General features: G+C 43.4%; 1 protein-coding gene across 1 annotated transcript; it reads left to right on the top strand.

Moving 5' to 3' along the window:
• Positions 1–13650: 13650 nt before the first annotated feature.
• On the top strand, positions 13651–14331 carry PERCC1 (proline and glutamate rich with coiled coil 1). The gene has a single exon (XM_042437851.1). It carries the CDS (start codon positions 13651–13653, stop codon positions 14329–14331), a length of 681 nt encoding a protein of 226 aa, XP_042293785.1.
• Positions 14332–17669: the final 3338 nt, after the last annotated feature.

Below are 17669 nucleotides of genomic sequence, written 5' to 3'. Positions count from 1 at the left end.
ATAATAATAATAATAATAATCTTATAATATACATTCCTGCTCTACGCAAAATAACATTACAATAAAGTAAGAAGAACAATACTACGCTCCCCCTCTTAGACCCTCCCACCGTTACATATAGTCGGCCCTTCTTATACACTGATTTTTATACAGGATTCAAGCATCCACCGTTGAAAATGTAGTATAATTCAAATACAACCTTGATTTTCCATTTTGTATAAGGGACACCATTTGCTATGTCATTATATTTAATGGGACTTGATATGGATGTCTTATCCACAGGGATCTTGCAACCAAACCCCAGCGGATAACAAGGGCCCATGGTCTTCCTAGTAAGTTCTTCCCAGAGGATCTGAGTCTGTGGGGTGGATTATGTATGTAAGCCGGGCCCAAGCCACGTAGGGTAAATCGGGGCTGTACAAGGATGTGTAAAGGGATGAAAAAGGAAAACGAGCAAAGGACTACAAAGTTCCAGCGACATTGATGTTTGGAGGATGAGAGATAGAAGGGAATCATGCTTCCAGGGCCTTCTTCCTCAGGGTGGTCCCCTTTTTGGTAGGGACTATGGCACTGACATTGACTCAGGTTTTGGGTCCATTTTTGACTACAGTTCTAGACTGTACATGAGGATATACAGTATACTTTCAGGCTTGCTTTCCAATTAAAAGCAGTTGGAAGGTTTGCCTTAGGATCGCTGAGCTGGAAGCTGCTTGAGGCACGCAACAAACAGCAGAGATAATTTAGCACAGTCAAATTATTTGGGGTGTGTGTGGGAGGGAGGGAGAGGATATGGCGGCTGAAAAAACCTGCCAAGAAGACCCTAAAGGTCCCCAGGCCACTGAAGTAATGACGAGCAACAACAGAACATATCTGCCAATATAATATATGGGTAGGTTCATATCATATGTATGTGTGATTGTATACATATATGTGCAATGGGACCTCCTCGAAGGAACTTCCAAGAAACCCCAGTAGTTCTCCCAGGGTTGTCCAATGGAGACAACTTGAAAGCCAAACATAAACAAAGCATATGGAAGAAAGAGTGTGTGTGACAGCAATAGCAAACCCTCGAACAATGTTGCCAAGAAAACCCGTGATAGGCAAAACATATAAAATATGCACCACCACAAGTCTACACACATAGGCAGTAGAGACATAGCATATATATGGAAGTAGTACAATGCTGTTTTGCTGTTGTGTGGGTGTATGTGTGGGTGTGTGTATATAACACACACAAAATTCACATAATAAACACTTTTTTTATATATATAGGCACGCGGTCTCTTCTCTCTCTCATATATATATATATAATACACACCACACAAGATACATATTCATCTATATATACACACCACCAATTATATTATATATACACCACACACACAACACACACACACCCACACACATATAATCTTATCTATCTATCTAATCTATCTATCATTATATCTATCTATGTTCCAAATAATCTATCATGTGGGTGAAAACTCTTCCCCAAAGGGGATAGCCTTGAGAGAAATACTTATCTATCTATTCTTATCTATATTAATGAACTCTGGGGGATGGGTTAAAGACAGGGGTAGTAAGACTAAGAGGAAATATCTATAGCCAATCAATAAAAAAAAGAAAAAAAAACAATAAATAAAAAAAAAAAATCCCTCAAAAAAAAACAATAAAAGAAAAAAAAAATAAAAAAAAAAGCAAAAAGGTTTGTGTGAAAAAAAAAAAAATTAAAAAAAAAAAAAAAAATATAAACAAAAAGGCAAAAAAAATGGTAAAAGTTAAAAGGTAACAAAGGGAAAAGGTGAAAATAATTGGTGGAAAAATAATATTAATTGAGACAAATCTCAGTAGTACTTTAGATAGCAAATAAAAATAAAAAAACAAAAAATAAATAACAAAAAATTGATACACGTCGGAAAACAAAAAAAGGTGGTAAGGGGAAAAAAAAAATATATAACACTGTAATATATAATCCTGGCTATAGTCTGTTGTTTTTTATATCGAAAAACCGGGAAAAATGAAACAAAAATAAAAATAAACCATAATCTTTGGTTCTTCAGCCTCTAAGGAATAAAAAAAAATGTGGAAATTAAAAATAAAGAAAATGTAATAAACGGAAAAAACAGACACAAAAAAAAAAAAAAAATTTTAATAAAAGAAAATGAGTGGGAAAAGGAACTAAAAAAGAGAAGCAATACAAGGACCAAAAGAAATAAGTTAATATAATATGCAAAAAAATTCTTTAAAATTATATCAACAAATTAAAAATTACTAAATCGTAAATAGTAATAAACAATTAGCAATTAAGTCTAATGTGTGGGTTGTGCGGAAGGGTTCTGGGGGGGAGAGTGGGTGTTGGTATGCCGGGTGGGGGGTCTGTCCCTGAGGCGCAGAGGCCAAGGGCCCTTCTGAGCGTGTGCAGAGGGCTCCTCCTCCTCTTCCTTCAAACCCGCGGAAGGGGAGGCGGACGGGGCCCATGCAGGAAGCCAGGCGCGGAGGAGGGGGAGGAGGGCCGCCCCGCCGCCGGCCGCCGCCGCCATTTTTTCCTCCTTCCTGCTTGCTCTCCGGTCCCAGGGGCTACTCACCGTCCGCGCCCGTCCCCCTCAGCTGGTCCCGCAGCGCCCCAGATGGGCCTGGGCGGACATGTGATGATGATGGGCGGCGGAGGTCGCTCAGGGGATCCGCGTCTCCTTGGAAACCAAAAGGAAAAGGACCCCCCACGGCTCCGGATTTCCTCGCTCGCTCGCCTCTGCCGCCGCGGGGCCCGAGAGGGAAAAAGGGGGCGGTCCCTCTTACGTCGACGTCCCTTTCGGCCCGCACGCACGCTGGAAGTCGTAGTCTACTGCGCCGCCTGACGCGACGACGCTCTGACGCACAGCTCCCCGCCGCCGCATTGCATTTTGGAGTTGTGTTCTCCGAGGAGTGGAGTTCCTAGAGATTCCTAGAGAGGTATCCTCTTGGGTAAACACATGATGTTTCTGTTATTTGTAGTTTTTTAATATTCACGGGGCGAGGTCTTGTGCCCCTGACCTTAGCGAATGTGGAGGGACAAGTGTATTTCAGAAAGGGCATTAGAGATTAACAAATATATATATATATATATATACACACACACACACACAAATAAAATCATTTGCAACAGTACATTCTCTTGATTCTTTTGTTACAATAGACTTCCATTAGATAAGTTCTGCCACACAGATTCCTTATTATTAACCCAAATACTTCACTTTAGTCACATCCTTCTCTTCAAAATGAGTTGCCTTAATACAATATCAACACAAAATATTTACCTTCCCCCCCCAAAAAAACCTCCCTTTTATGTACTTATAATCTGATTATAAGACTCTTCTCCGTTTCCCTGTTTTTTCTTAATTTGCTTACAGTATATTCACCTTTATTTTGATGAATTCTTCCTGTCATCATCACTTTTATTATCATTTATCACATCCAAAAATATATATTTTTTTCTTTTTCTCCAAGTGCTTAATGTTTGCTCTATTAATAACTCAATAATTCCCTTCTAATTCCTTATGAGGAGCGACTTAGGGAGCTGGGGATGTTTAGCCTGGAGAAGAGAAGGTTAAGAGGTGATATGATAGCCCTGTTTAAATACTTGAAGAAATGTCATATTGAGGAGGGAGCAAGCTTGTTTTCTGCTGCTCCAGGGAATAATAGGACATGAAGCAATGGATTCAAACTACAGGGAAAGAGATTCCAGCTCAACATTAGGAAGAATGCCCTGACAGCAAGATCTGTTTGACAGTGAAAGACGATGCCTTGGAGAGTGGTAGAGTCTCATCTTTAGAGGTCTTTAAACAGGGGCTGGATGGCCATCTGTGAATGGGGATGCTTTGATGGAGAGTTCCTGCATGGCAAAACGGGGTCGGATTGGATGGCCCTTGGGGTCTCTTCCTAAATCTGTGAGTCTGTGATTCCAAGTACCTGTGTTTTCAGACCATGGAGCACTGGAAGAATCTCATCCCAATGAGACAATAACCCAGGGCTATGCAGCTCTAATCTGAGACAGTAGAGGGCACTGAAATACACACACACACACACACACACACTCAAACCTGTTCATCTCTTTCTGCACAAGAATGATGATAGGCCTTGTCTGCGCTGCAGAAATAAAGCCGTTTCACGCCACTTTAACTGCCATAGCTCAGTGCTATGGACCTCTATGGAATTCAAGCATCCATGACTGGAAAATATTTTATATAAAATATACACATTCCCAAAAGCAAACCTTGATTTTGCCCTTTTAATATAAGGAACACTGTCTTACTACACCATTGTATATAATGGGACTTGAGCATCCACAGATTTTGGTATCCATGGGTCCTATTTTCCAAACGTGGATGCTTGAATTCCAGAGAAGTCCATAGCACTGAGCCATGACAGCTAAAGCGGTGTGAGAACAGTTTTATTTCTACAGTGCAGACAAGGCCTGTGACCATGTTGTGTCAAAAAGAGATGAACAGGTTAGAAAGAGAATGATAGATAGATAGGAAGGAAGGAAGGAAGGAAGGTTTGGAAAGAAAGGTATGTATCCTGTGCCTTGCTTGGTACAAATTCATCGGCTGGAGATTCTCTGGGACCTGAGATTGCATCCACAGTGCTATACTAATGCGATTTGACACTGCTTTAACTGGAACCAAACACCAGCAGACACCAAGGGCCCACTGTATTTAAATTCACTTTTGTATTGCCATCAATTCACATGAGCCCCGTTCTTGCTGCAATCGTGTTAATGGAAGAAAACGGATGCACATACCAGTTTGGGAGTATTCATCATTGCATATCTCCAGAGTATTTTATTTATGTCAAAGATGTATATCCTGGATTTCTCCCACAGTGGGATTCAATAGCGCAACTGAGGCTGTTTCTGGCATTGATGGTCCCTCAACCTCACCCTCCTGCCCTATGCTCTGCCCACCATGCCTTTGAGTTGTTTAAATTTAGTTTTTTAACACACTTCTGGAGTTATGCTAATATAATTTAAGTCAAATAAAGAGGAGGATTTTTTAAAATATTAAGCAAAAACAGACTGCTTAGGAATAGCAGACTGTGGGAAAGATGGAGACGCTTGACAAAATGTCATGGGAGTGACATTTTGCACCTGAGGATGAATGACACATCAGTACAGTTGGGAGCTTATTGACAAGTTTTCCCCATCCATGAAAAGGGATGCTCTCACAACATCCCATAGCAAAGCAGCGACAAGACACAACAATGCATGATAAGTATTGCCAGCGGTGCTATTCTCTAGCTTTCATTGCTGTTTCAAAGCCTCGTGCGATGATCTCCGATGTTTACCGTTCATCTTAAGGAATATAAAGTAGATATTATAGGACACCTTTATATGTTTACTTCTTTCATTCATCTGAAAGATTTCCCTCTCTCTTCTTTTAGGCAATTCCAGGGATTCTGAGGGATGGAGCCATGGAAAAGTAAAGCGGTATCAATGCGCTAGATATTATGGAGTGTGGAAGAGATTTTCTGGGATAAAAATGCACCCTTTAAGTGTCATCTTTCCCTTGGGAAAATGAGCAGAACAAAACAATAGATGTATTTCTCCAAGCAAAATCCATTTTGGCCAGCGAGCCCAATCTCTCTCCTCCATCCTATCCAGCCAAGAGACTGAAACACTAAGTCCCCGGCTCCGCTTTTATGGTCCCGGTGAATAGAGGCATGCAGAAAGTGACTGCCTTTTAATGGATGGAGGTGAGCCGAGTGCTTGTGGGGTTAATGGCCGGTGTAATATTATTGCAGCTCATTTGGAGTGCTAACATATTGGAGCTATTGATTTTTCCTGCACGGAAACCAAAGAGAGGGCCCAGAATCCTCCCGTAGGGATGGCGCGGCGGCCCCAAGCCCAGACGCACCTTTGCTGCCGCCTCCAAGCCAGTGGGTTGATAAGAGAGGAGTGAGCTGGGCAGAAAGGCGAGCAGAGCTTTCATTTTATGAGAACATCCTAGCCAAGAGAAGAGGCTGCCCAAAAGAACCATATGCCCAGACATATGCTCCGTCGCCCGGCGTTGCGCTGTCCAAACTCGATTAGTTAAGAGGAGCTGTGAAGTGTCATGGAGCTCTGCTCTGGGCTGCATAACAAACTCCAACTCCCAGAATTCCACAGCCTTGAGCCAGGGCAGTTAAAGCAGTGCCAAACCAGGTTATTTCTCCAGTGTGAACGCAGCCCCAGATCCCACATAGGAGACTTCCTCAGCCCTACCTGGAAAGACTGAGGTCTGAAGCCAGGATACTCTGCATGCAACACAGGTGCTCTGCCACCGAACCGATAGTTGGCACAGATTCTTCATTAAAGAGGCTCAGATATTTCACTGCTCTTTCTTTTCTCTTTTTCTATAATAAAATCTTTTATCACTTAAAATAGTACATATTATCACATACATTCCATACACTAAACACAAACAACACCTACGTACATAAGAAAAGAACACATCAAAAATGGCACAATGTGTTAAACATATAAACTAAGTAACACCCACATAAATAATGGGGGGGGGAAACACATCAAAAACGACATAGTACATTAAACCTATAATACCTCAAGATGTATTAATGATTGCCACTACAGTCAGTGATATACAGGAATTACAATTTGTGAGTCATATTAGTCCCCCCAAAAATAATGATTCTGTATGGTTTGGTATGGAAGGAGGTCCAGGGGGGTGATGCCATGAGTTAATGCGCCGGATGACCCCAATCCTAGTGATGCCACTGCATCTACACTGCAGAAACCATGCAGTTTGGCACCACTATGACTGTCATGCTACACAATCCTGGGTTTTATCCTTTTGTGAGACATCAGAATGCTTTGGCAGAGAAGGTGAACGACCTTATAAAGTTACAAATCCCAGGATACTGTAGGATGGAGCTACAGCATTGTAAACTGGTGTCGAACTGCATTATTTCTGCAGTGCAGATGCACCCTTAATTGAGTGCAAACTGCTTTTTCCACTTTGAATTCAGTTTGCAGTAAGCTGAGTACAAAGAGGAAAAGTGGGAGCAAGCAGAGAAATCAGTGCATTTCCAAAGCAGCTGAACAAGCGGGATGACAGATCAAACCAGACAGTTGGAAGATGTGCTGTTTATGGGGGAGTTTACAAAGCGTAAATGATCCTAATGTTGTGTTCCTAGCTCTTTCCACCTTCCATACCCCTAGTGTCTCAAAACCTACCTTTACCTGTTTCCCTATCTGTCCTGCAAGGAGGCAGAGGCAACAAGCCACAGAGTGACGTCAGGAGAGCAGATTGAAGGGGCGATGCCTGGCTTGGCTTATCAGTTGCTGCTGTGTATCTAAACATGTTTGTCGAGCCAGCAAATGGGTTAGATAGCTGCTATTGAGGCAGGAGGGCTGCCAGTGTGAATGTTTGGCGAAGGCTAAGTGCTCCCATGTGTGGGCTGGGCTGCCCATCATTTTGGGCAAAGGGCATTGGAGAAGAGAGTCTGGGTGGGCATCGTGGCACCATCTCCAAGGAGAAGAAAAGCAATGGCTTCTTCCAATCTATTGCCGTCATGCACCTTCCAGTTGTTTCTGACTTATGGCGACACTAAGGTGGACCTATCATAGGGTTTTCTTGGCCAGATTCGTTCAGAGCTGGTTTGCCATTGATCTTATCCTGAGGTTGAGAGCATGTGACACCAATGGAATCTCCAAAGGACAGGGTTTTTAAAACCCAACACCTTTCTAGAACTTGAACCAGAGTTTGGAAAAGTTAATACCCTCCGATATTTCATAGATTAAAACCTGGGACATCTGTTGGCTGAGGTGGACATCTCACTTTGTTTGATGCATACCCTCCAACATACAGATGAAAGCTGGGTCATGTGTGTCCAAGCAACATCAAATGATGAAGGACAGGCAAGCTTTGGTTGAACATACATAGAATCATAGAATTTGAGGAGACCCCCCCCCCCAAGTGGCATCCAGTCCAGCTCCATTATATTATGCAGGAACACACAATCCAAGCACCCCCAACAGATGGACATCTAGCCTCTGCTTAAAAACCTCCAAAGAAGGAGACGCTATCATCCTTCGATGTAATTTATTCTACTTTAGAAGAGCTCTTACCATCAGGAAGTTCTTCCAAATGTTTAGGTGGAATCTTGTACTTTGAATCCCTTGTTCAGTGTCCTCCAGAGCAGCAGAAAAACAAGCTTGCTCCATCCATAATATGACATCCCTTCAAATATTTGAACATGGTCATCATCATGTCATCTCTTAAACCTCTCTTATCTTTCAAAGATATAGCCATGTTAGTCTGTAGAAACGTAAACTTGGATTATGGTTATACTGATGGGTTTTCCTTGAAGTCTTATTGGCATAATTTGGTCAGGCTTTGCATTATATCCTTGGACTGCTTTTGCTGCATCCCTCCACACTATAAATGCCACCCCATTTCTTCTTAAGATTTTCATGTCCTGAGTAAAACACTGTGTAATTATCTGATCGGAAACGTTTCATTCCTGTCCGCTTTAGCTCGCTCAACCCAAGTATCGCCATGTTTACATGTTCTATTTCATGTTTTACTATGTCTAGCTTCCCCTCGATTCATGCTTCTCACATTCCATGTCCCTATAATATGTGCTGTGCATTTTAGGATTTTCTTTTCATCTCAGAGCACATCAGCAGCTGAACATCCTTTTGGCTTGAATCCAGTTGCAAACTTAGCCACAGTGCTACTCCTAGTCACCCTCTGCTCTTTCCCAGTAGCTGACTGAATGCCTTCCTACTTGGGAGTGTCATCTTCTGGCACTATCTCTTGTCTCATTTTAGATTTTCTCATTATAGAGTTTTTGTGGTGAAATATATTCAAAAGGGGATTACCGTGCCTCCTTCTGCGCAGTACTAGCAAGCGTTAGTTATGGTGCCACTGCCATTGTCTCTAAGAGACCCTTTGCCACTACTGCTGCTGCCCAGTAGCAGTTGGGCACATTTAGTTTGGCTCTAAGCAAAAGCATGCCTGACAAGAGAGACCCTACCAACAGCATTGCTGCCATCAGCATAGCCTTTTGCTTCACAGGAGCATGCAACTCCACCATCATGGAAATGTAGTGTCATTGGTGGGACATTTTTATTAAGTTGTGCATGCCACAGAAAGCCATTCCAACTGTCTAATTTGTCTGTGGACTAGCTCTGATGGGTCACATCCACTATCTATGTTGGAAAATAGGAAAGAAAGACCATGTGTAGCATTTAAGGCTCAAGAGTTGCTTGTTTTGTAACTCTGTACACTGCTTTGTACACCATGGGATGCGGTGGCTTCGTGGTTAAGATGCCAGTTCTGAGAATCAGCAGATTGGGAGGTTGGCAGTTCGAGGCCCGAGTGCCACATGATGGGATGAGCTCCTGTCACTAGTCTCAACTTCTGTCAACCTAGCAGTTTGAAAGCATGTGATAAATAGGTACCACTTTTCAGTGGGAAGGTAACAGCATATTCAGTGCAGTCATGCTGGCCACATGGCCACCAGAGCAGTCCATGGACAACACTGGCTCTTTGGCATAGAAACGGAGATGAGCACCACCTCCTACAATTGGTTACGGCTAGGCATTCATGTCAAGGGACTACCTTTACCTTTACACTGCTTTGAAGGCTTTTTGTTCCAAACGAGCATATAAATATATAAAAATGCAGCATGACAAAGATCAAAACTTGTATTATGCCTTCTTATGCTCTCACGGGACTTGAACCACTTTTTCCTGGCAAACGCATCCCATTCGACTGTGTTTCCTATTTATTCTGCTTTTCCATCCAGATGCTGAAGGTGGCGTTCGTGTTCTTGAGCACTGGAGGACCGAATTGCCCAACTATAGCACCGCAGGGTCATATCAATGTGTGCACTTAAGACAGTGTCCAAAAAGAGGGGAAGGCATCATCAAAAAAGAGGAGTGGCCAACACACAGAATTGTGCAAAACGTGCATATGCTAATTTTATATTATACATGCAAATGGGTAATTTAAATAGAAACACAATATTTGGAGAGACACCAATAAGGTGGCCGTTGTGTCAGCTACTCAGTCTGTTATCCAGATGTGTACTGTTGATCCCTGGAACTTTGCCAGCCATGCTGACTGTGGATTATGGGACCTGGAGTCCACAAATGAAACTTTTTTGATCCTCAACTTTCATCAGGACTATGGAGAATAAAGACATCTTGCGCTGCCCTGCTGTTCAGCACCACCTCTGTGCCCTAGAGGCAGCTACTTACATGGCCCAAATAAATACATGTATTAAAATGCGCATGAGAATAAATGCCATTGACATTGCTTCACATTTGGAACTGACAGAGCAATTTTAAAGCAAGTCCACTGAGAAATAACTCATACAGAATTTGAGCAAAAATCCTCTGGAGTCTGATATATGTCTACTCAGAAGTAAGCCTTACTGCGGGTGCATCTACACTGTAGAAATAATGCCGCTTAGGTGCTGTAGTACCATCCTATGGAATCCTGGGTTTGGTAGTTTTGCAAGGTCTTTAGCCTTCTCTGCGAAAGAGTGCTGGTGCTTCACAAAACTACAAATCCCAGGATTCTGTAGGATGGGACCACGGTAGTTAAAGTGGTGTTGAATTACATTATTTCTACAGTGTAGATGCACCTACAGTCTAGTGGGATTTACTCCCTGGTATGTGGCTAGGTAGTTTCAGTCCAACCTAAGGATCCTGGCTTGGCCACGAAAGCGGTAGAACCAGTGAGGTGTAGTGGTTTAAGTGGTGGACTAAGAATCTGGAAATCATAGTTCGAATCCCCCTTAGCCAAGGAAAACCACTGGGTTCCCTTGGGCAGGTCACAATCTCTCAGCCTTGGAGAATGGCAATGGCAAACCACCTCTGAAGAAACTTGCCAAGAAAACCCCATGATAGGCTCACCTTAGGGTTGCCATAAGTCGGAAACAACTTGAGAGCACACAACAACAACAAAGGATTGCAATCCATTGGGCGCACTGTCTGAGGATCCATGGGAGTTGTAGTCCTACAAAGTAACTTTCCTGACCTCTGACTGCAAACTCTCTGTTTCAGAAGAAGAAAAGATAGCCTTTGCAAGTGGATAACGTTCTACGTATTACTTAAGAACATGTTTTGTGTGATAAATAAGAATCCATTTCCTCCCAAATACAAATGTAATTTGGCAATATTATGGTATAATTGCATTATTGACCTTGCAGTATATGTGTGTGTGTGTATTAGAGCTATCCCCTACCAACTGAAATAGAAAATCTGTATATTCCAAAGGACCAGAATGGAGCATTTCTATGTACAGGAGCTTTGAATGGCAAGACCTCACTCGGTAGCCAGCCAGCCGCTCTCCACTTCTGGCCTGGCACCTATTATTTGCACATGAGTTGTTGAAGAAGCGTTAACTTTCTTCTGGAGATGATGCCTACTCCTGAAGTCAAAATACCATGAAATTTAATTTTACGCCTATTTGACAAGGCTTGATTTAGTCTCCAAATCAACGCAGGAGATAAGAGTCCTCTGTCAACCTGCGTCCTGGGCAGCTTGGCAGCTGGAGCAGCAGACCTAATAGGGAGAATCAGCAGGAATAACACTCCAGAATCCCCCAGGAACTCCGCCATTAAGGTGAGCCCTATCTCCTGTCCTTGCCGGCTCCTTGTCTACGGTGTTCTCTGGTTGCTGGGCACTAAAGCAAACCCGAGTTTTGTTGACCGAGTCTACGATTACAATACAGCCACCAAATATTTGCTAGCCCCTAGTTTCGCAGATCCACTATAAATACTTCAGCCCCAGGTGGAAGGGTTGAGAGTTGGCAGAGAAGGAATCAGGGGGTCTAACCAGCGGCGGACAGGTAAGAGGGGGTCACCTCCTGGCAAATGGGGGGGGGGAGGAACACATGCTCAGAGTCTCCAACTGGGAGCCATTGTGTCTATGTTTATGCAGCGAATTGGAGCAATGGAGTGGATGGGACCACTTCCTTTTCCTTCCAGGATGTTCACATGCATACCGAATGCACTTGATTAAGGTTTTTTGGGGGACTGCCAAATAACCCACTTAATCTGGGGGGGAGTCATTCAGACGTCCCTTTTATAAGCGCGACAATGCGAATCATCTCACCGCATGCATTCCGGTTTTGTTATTCATACTATGGAACCACGTCGATGCGCGTCTCTGCGACTTCCATTGCTCACACATGCAAGCATTCAAATAAAGATGGAGTTGATGACGCAAATGCATTCAGAACCCTTTTTGGGGCATGCAACATTTTATCCTGGGTCAATTCAGATCCATTTGCATTGGTTATTCACACTACCAATGATATGGATATTTTTAAAAAACTTGGAGAAAAGACCAATATTGATTATTCTGGATTATGTGGGTTTTTCACAGCCTGCCCCAACTTAATTGGGTGCATTCGGGATGCGTGTGAACAACAGAGATTTAACCCAGATTCATCCTGGATTATTTTCACAGTGTGACTAACCCGCAGGATAATCGATATTGGGTTTTCCCCTGAGTCTTTTTAAAAAGATCCACATCATCAGTTGTATAACTAACTGATGCAAACAGATCCGAATAGACCCAGGATAAAACGCGGCATGCCTTGAATGTGTTCCAAATGCATTCGCATAGTGGAATCCATCTTTATTCGCGATGCTGGCATCTGTGAACAACCGAACTTGCAGAGATGCCACATAGATGCGATTCCATGGTGTGAATAACAAACCCAGAATGCGTGAGTGACATGATTCGTATCATTGTGCATATATATTCTATAGGTTATTCAGACGGTGAAAAAAATCCAGGATGAATGTGGGATGAATTTCTGTTGCTCACATGCATTTTGAACGCATCCAGTAAAGTTTGCCAAAAAAACCATTTAACTTGGGATAATCGATTGGGTGTTTTCCTGAGTTTTTAAAAAAGATGTGTGTTGTCAGCCGTGTGAATAAGCGATGTGAATAGATAGTACATTACATTTCTGGACAACAACTTCTAGATTGCCCTTGGTACAAGCCAGGCTATTGCACAGGTGCAGAATAACCCATTTGTGTGATTTGGAGAGACCATGAAGAAGAAGTAACTTTTCTAAATTCTCACCTGTTAGCATCTGAAGTGTTGCATAAGGCAGTTTGGCACAACACAATGCTTCTCCGCATCTTGCTTTTAGCGTGCTTTATTTTGTGACTGGTTATTGGAAAGTAAACAGAAACATACTTTGCAAGTGCAATTGCTGAGGCACATATCTCTGAGGAAATCCTGCCCTGGGAGTCAAAACAGAATGATCACAAGGAATACACATTCCTCTGAACATCTAAGGTGACTCTCATTTTCACCCATGTTTCAGCTTCTTAGCTGAATTCGCAACTGAAAGAAGCAATGATGACTGTAAAAATGGCTTCCTTGTGCATCTAACAATTTGTCCTTCCATCTGTGGTTTAGGCTAAAGATTCAAGCACAAAACAATTCCAAGGGTGAAAATGGCTGCCGGTGTCATCCAAAGCCTCAGCAAGTTCAGGCTCTCAGCGGCCTTCCAGCATTCGTTCCTCTCTGCCACTGACTGCCAGGAGATGATATTCCAAGATTTATCGGAGGAGGAAGAAATGGAGGAAGGAGAGGAGGAGGAAGGAGAGGAAGAAGAAGAAGAAGAAAGGGAAGATGTGGAAATGGCAGATAATTCTGCAGGCCATAGTCCTGGTGGAAAGGAAGAGGATTTGGTGGCCGAATCCAGTTTGAGTGGCACAGAAATGCCAGGGCAGCTCCTTCGCTTTGCCGAGCGCATCAGCGATGACATCCAAAGGTATTTCGGCAGAAAAAGCAAAGAGGAAGGCTCCGATGCTTGCAACATCTATGAGGACTGCTGTTCCCCGCAAGTATCCGGGCAGGTCTTGTATTACACTGACTTGGTCAGGATTTCTCAAGGCAGGGAGTTGGAGGAAGAAGAAGAAGGACCTTCTGCCTCCCCGAAGCCTCCAGAGCAGGTAGAAGGGAAGCTGCAGAGGTCTTTCTGCAGCAAGGATGAGGCTGAGAAGTTGGGACCCTTGGCCGAGCTCTTTGAGTATGGCTTGCGCAGGTGTGCCAAGCAGCCGTTTCCCTCCGGCAACAAGAAAGTGAGACTGAAGTATGGCCACGTCCCTCCGATGCACAGCCGAAAGCTGCCTCCATCATTTTGGAAGGAGCCGTCTCTCAGCCCCATATGCATGCTCAATGGCAATCCTCCAGATTTTAGTGACCTTCTGGCCAACTGGACCTCCGAAACTTGCCAGGAAGATCTTAATGCCAGCCGAGAGCATACCGGTGAAGGTAACCAACAGGTGACTGACGCGGATCACTTTGGTGGTCTATGAGAGTCGGGAATGCTTTTGCACCTTCTGCCCTATCCGGGGTTTTGGAGTCACTCTTCTCTCCTCAGTTTGTATATTTGTAAATAAAGATTTCGGAGGAAATGTCTGTCTCCTCGAGTTCTTTCCCCAGACACAGATCCTGACCCTGTAAGGATGTTGGCAAGGAGCAATGATAATAAAATAATTAGGGTAGGAAGAGATCCTTGGGTCTGCCAAGTCTCAAAGTATATACTCAAAGGATATGATAGCATAGCATAGCATAGCATAGCATAGTCTCTTCCCTCCTCAGTTTCCAAGTATAGACAGGCCTGCAGTGGATAGATTTATTTAGGGTTTCATTGGCAATAGCAACTCACCTTAAAATCCTGGGAGCATCTAAAAGCAACACCAGCCCTCTCTGTTCTCTCCACCAAGGCACTGCTTTTAATCTTTTTCAATGCCCAGGTGGGAGTGCCATCTGGGACTGAGCTTTAAAGGATCTGAATAAGACATTTGTACAGCTGACCCCTGGAACTTGTGGGGGATCCATTCCGCCCCCTGCCACAAGTTCCAAAACTCGCGCATATTCAAGCCCCATAGGCTTGAATGGGGTGCATGCATGCGGGGGGCGCGCCACAGGTACACACCCCATTGACGTTAATGGCAGTCACCCCTCTGCGGATTTTTAAGGCCGCGGATCTCAAGTCCGCGGACTTGGAGGGACGGCTATATATGTCTGTCAGCTTTTCATGCTCAAAATCAGACAGAGTGTGCATCACATTAAAGTTAAAGGTTATAATCACTATACACCAAAAGAAAGGGATATGAGGTAGAATGGCTTTGAAATACAAAGGGTACAAGGAAAGGGTGCACTGTGTGTGTGTCTAGGAAATAATACAGTCAGTCCTCCTTTTCCACTGATTCTTCATCCACGGGTTCAAGCATCTGTGGCTTGAAAATATTCTCTCTCTCTCTCTCTCTCTCTCTCTCTATATATATATATATATATATATATATATATATTCATTCCAAAAAAAGCAAAACTTGATTTTGCCATTATATATAAGGATCGCCATGTTATGATCCATTATACGTAATGTGACATAAACATCCTTTTGATTTTGGTATCAGTGGGGGATTCTGGAACCAAACCCCAGCTGATACCTATGGTATAATGACTGGAATGCCTGGAAACAAAAGCACCTCTGTGTGTGTGTTGTGGGTGCATGTGGGAGCATGCGCAATTGGCAAAGCCTTTTGTCTCCTGCTAAGCAACCCACTCCTCTTACCTCTGAAAGACTCTTATCTCCAGGAAAACAGCCTCCTATCTCTTCTTCCCCACCCTCTTTTTAAGCCGAGCTGATAAATCCTGGGAGCCAGCCTGGTGTAGTGGTTTGAGTATCAGACCACGACTCTGGAGGGTCCGATTCCCAGCTATGGAAATCCATTGGGTGATCTTGACCAAGTTACAGCCTCAGGGAAAGGCAATGGCAAGCCTCCTCTGAACAAATCCTGCCTGATAGGTTCACTTTTAGGGTCACCATAAGTCAGAATGGACTTGAAGGCCCACAATGATATTAAATCCTGGGCAGATCCTTGAGAGAAGTGGCAGTTTCTGACATCCACAGTCACTAAGTGAAGTACATGGAAATGCTTTGGATGTATATCTGCATGGAGCCAACAGGACGAGGACACTGGGAGACCAGGGTTCAAATCCCTGTTCAACCATGGGTGACCTTGGGCAAGTCACATCCTCTCAGCCTCAGAGGATGGCAAAGGCAAACCCCATGTGCACAACATATATCAAGAAAACCTTGTGACAGGTTAGTTCCCTTAGGGTTGCCATGAGTCAGAAAAGACTTGAAGGCATACAACAACAACAAACACTGGTATAAACCACTAACAAGATTCCAGCCATATTCTTAGGTTCTATATATATATATATATATATATATATATATGGAAATAAACGATAAAATGTGTATTAAAAACACAGAGAGCCAGTGTGGCGTAGTGGTTGGAGCATTGGACTACAGCTTGAGCCCTGGGTTCAGTTATCTGGAACCATGGAAACCCCCCTTGGGCAATAGGTCACACTCTCTCAGCCTCAGAGGATGGCAATGGCAACCCCCCTCCGATGAAACCTGCCAAGAAAACCCTGTCATAGGTTCACCTTAGGGCTGCCCTAAGTCACAAATGACTCGAAGGTACATAACACACATGCACAAAAACAGCTATTTTAGGATAGGATGCATCGAGAAAGGTATAGTTTGTGGAAGCTATGTTCAGAAATCATGATGTTTTAAAAAAATAAAAACATGGAAAAGGAACACAATGGGCACATGAGATCAAGCATTATTTCCTATTTAAGGGTTGGTCACTTCTCTAGGTTCCTTGCTCAAGACTGCTCTCTTGCGGCTACTGGGATAATAGAACTCACTGGCACATTGAAGCAACCCAGGCTGCGTCTACGCTGCAGAATTAATGCAGTTTGACAACACTTTAACCGCCACAGCTCCACGCTATGAAATTCTGGGACTTGTAATTTTGTGAGCTAATTATGATGTCTCTTTCAGAGCGCTCTGGTGCCACAACAAACTACAAATCCTGGGATCCCATAGGATGGACCCATGACAGTTTCATCAGTGTCAAACTGCATTAATTAATCACAGAGCTGGAAGACAACACAAGGGCCATCCAGTCCAACCCCATTCTGCCATGCAGGAACTCTCACTCAAAGCATCCCTGATAGATGGCCATCCAGCCTCTGTTTAAAGACCTCCAAGGAAAGAGATTCCACTACACTCCGATTAAGGAGTCTGTTTCACTGTCGAACAGCCCTTACTCTCAGGAAGGTCCTCCTAATGTTATGGTGGAATCTCTTTTCCTGTAGCTTCCATCCGTTGCTCTGGGTCCTACTCTCTGGAGCAGCAGAAAACAAGCTTGCTCCCTCCTCAACATGACATCCCTTCAAGTATTTAAACAGGGCTATCATATCACCTCTTAACCTTCTCTTCTCCAGGCTAAACATTTCCAGCTCCATACATTGTTCCTCATAGGGCATGGTTCCCAGACCCTTCACCATTTTGGTCGCCCTGCTTTGCTATCTTTATGACCTTTCCCTATTTTCTGTGTCTTCTTTTTTTCAAAAGTTGTATTGCTGTTGCCAGGATTTGGACAATTTTGCCTCTGATCTTTTATGTCAATGAAACGCTGCTCCTACTGTCACATTTGCAATTCAGATGTTCTGCTCCAGCTGCGTTTTATCACTGCCAGCCACCTTGAGTGCAATTTCTGTGCCAAGGCCGGATATACCTTTAATAAAATAAACACAGAAGTAATTGAAGTCCAGACTGGATTTG

Source organism: Sceloporus undulatus, chromosome 8, assembly GCF_019175285.1.
Source record: "Sceloporus undulatus isolate JIND9_A2432 ecotype Alabama chromosome 8, SceUnd_v1.1, whole genome shotgun sequence".
In the NCBI taxonomy this organism is placed as follows: Eukaryota; Metazoa; Chordata; class Lepidosauria; order Squamata; family Phrynosomatidae; genus Sceloporus; species Sceloporus undulatus.
This window is presented reverse-complemented; position numbering and strand designations above follow the sequence as displayed.

Bases quoted from the DNA above. Each gene is read 5' to 3' on its own strand.
- PERCC1 (XM_042437851.1), top strand. From the start codon at position 13,651: ATGGCAGATAATTCTGCAGGCCATAGTCCTGGTGGAAAGGAAGAGGAT.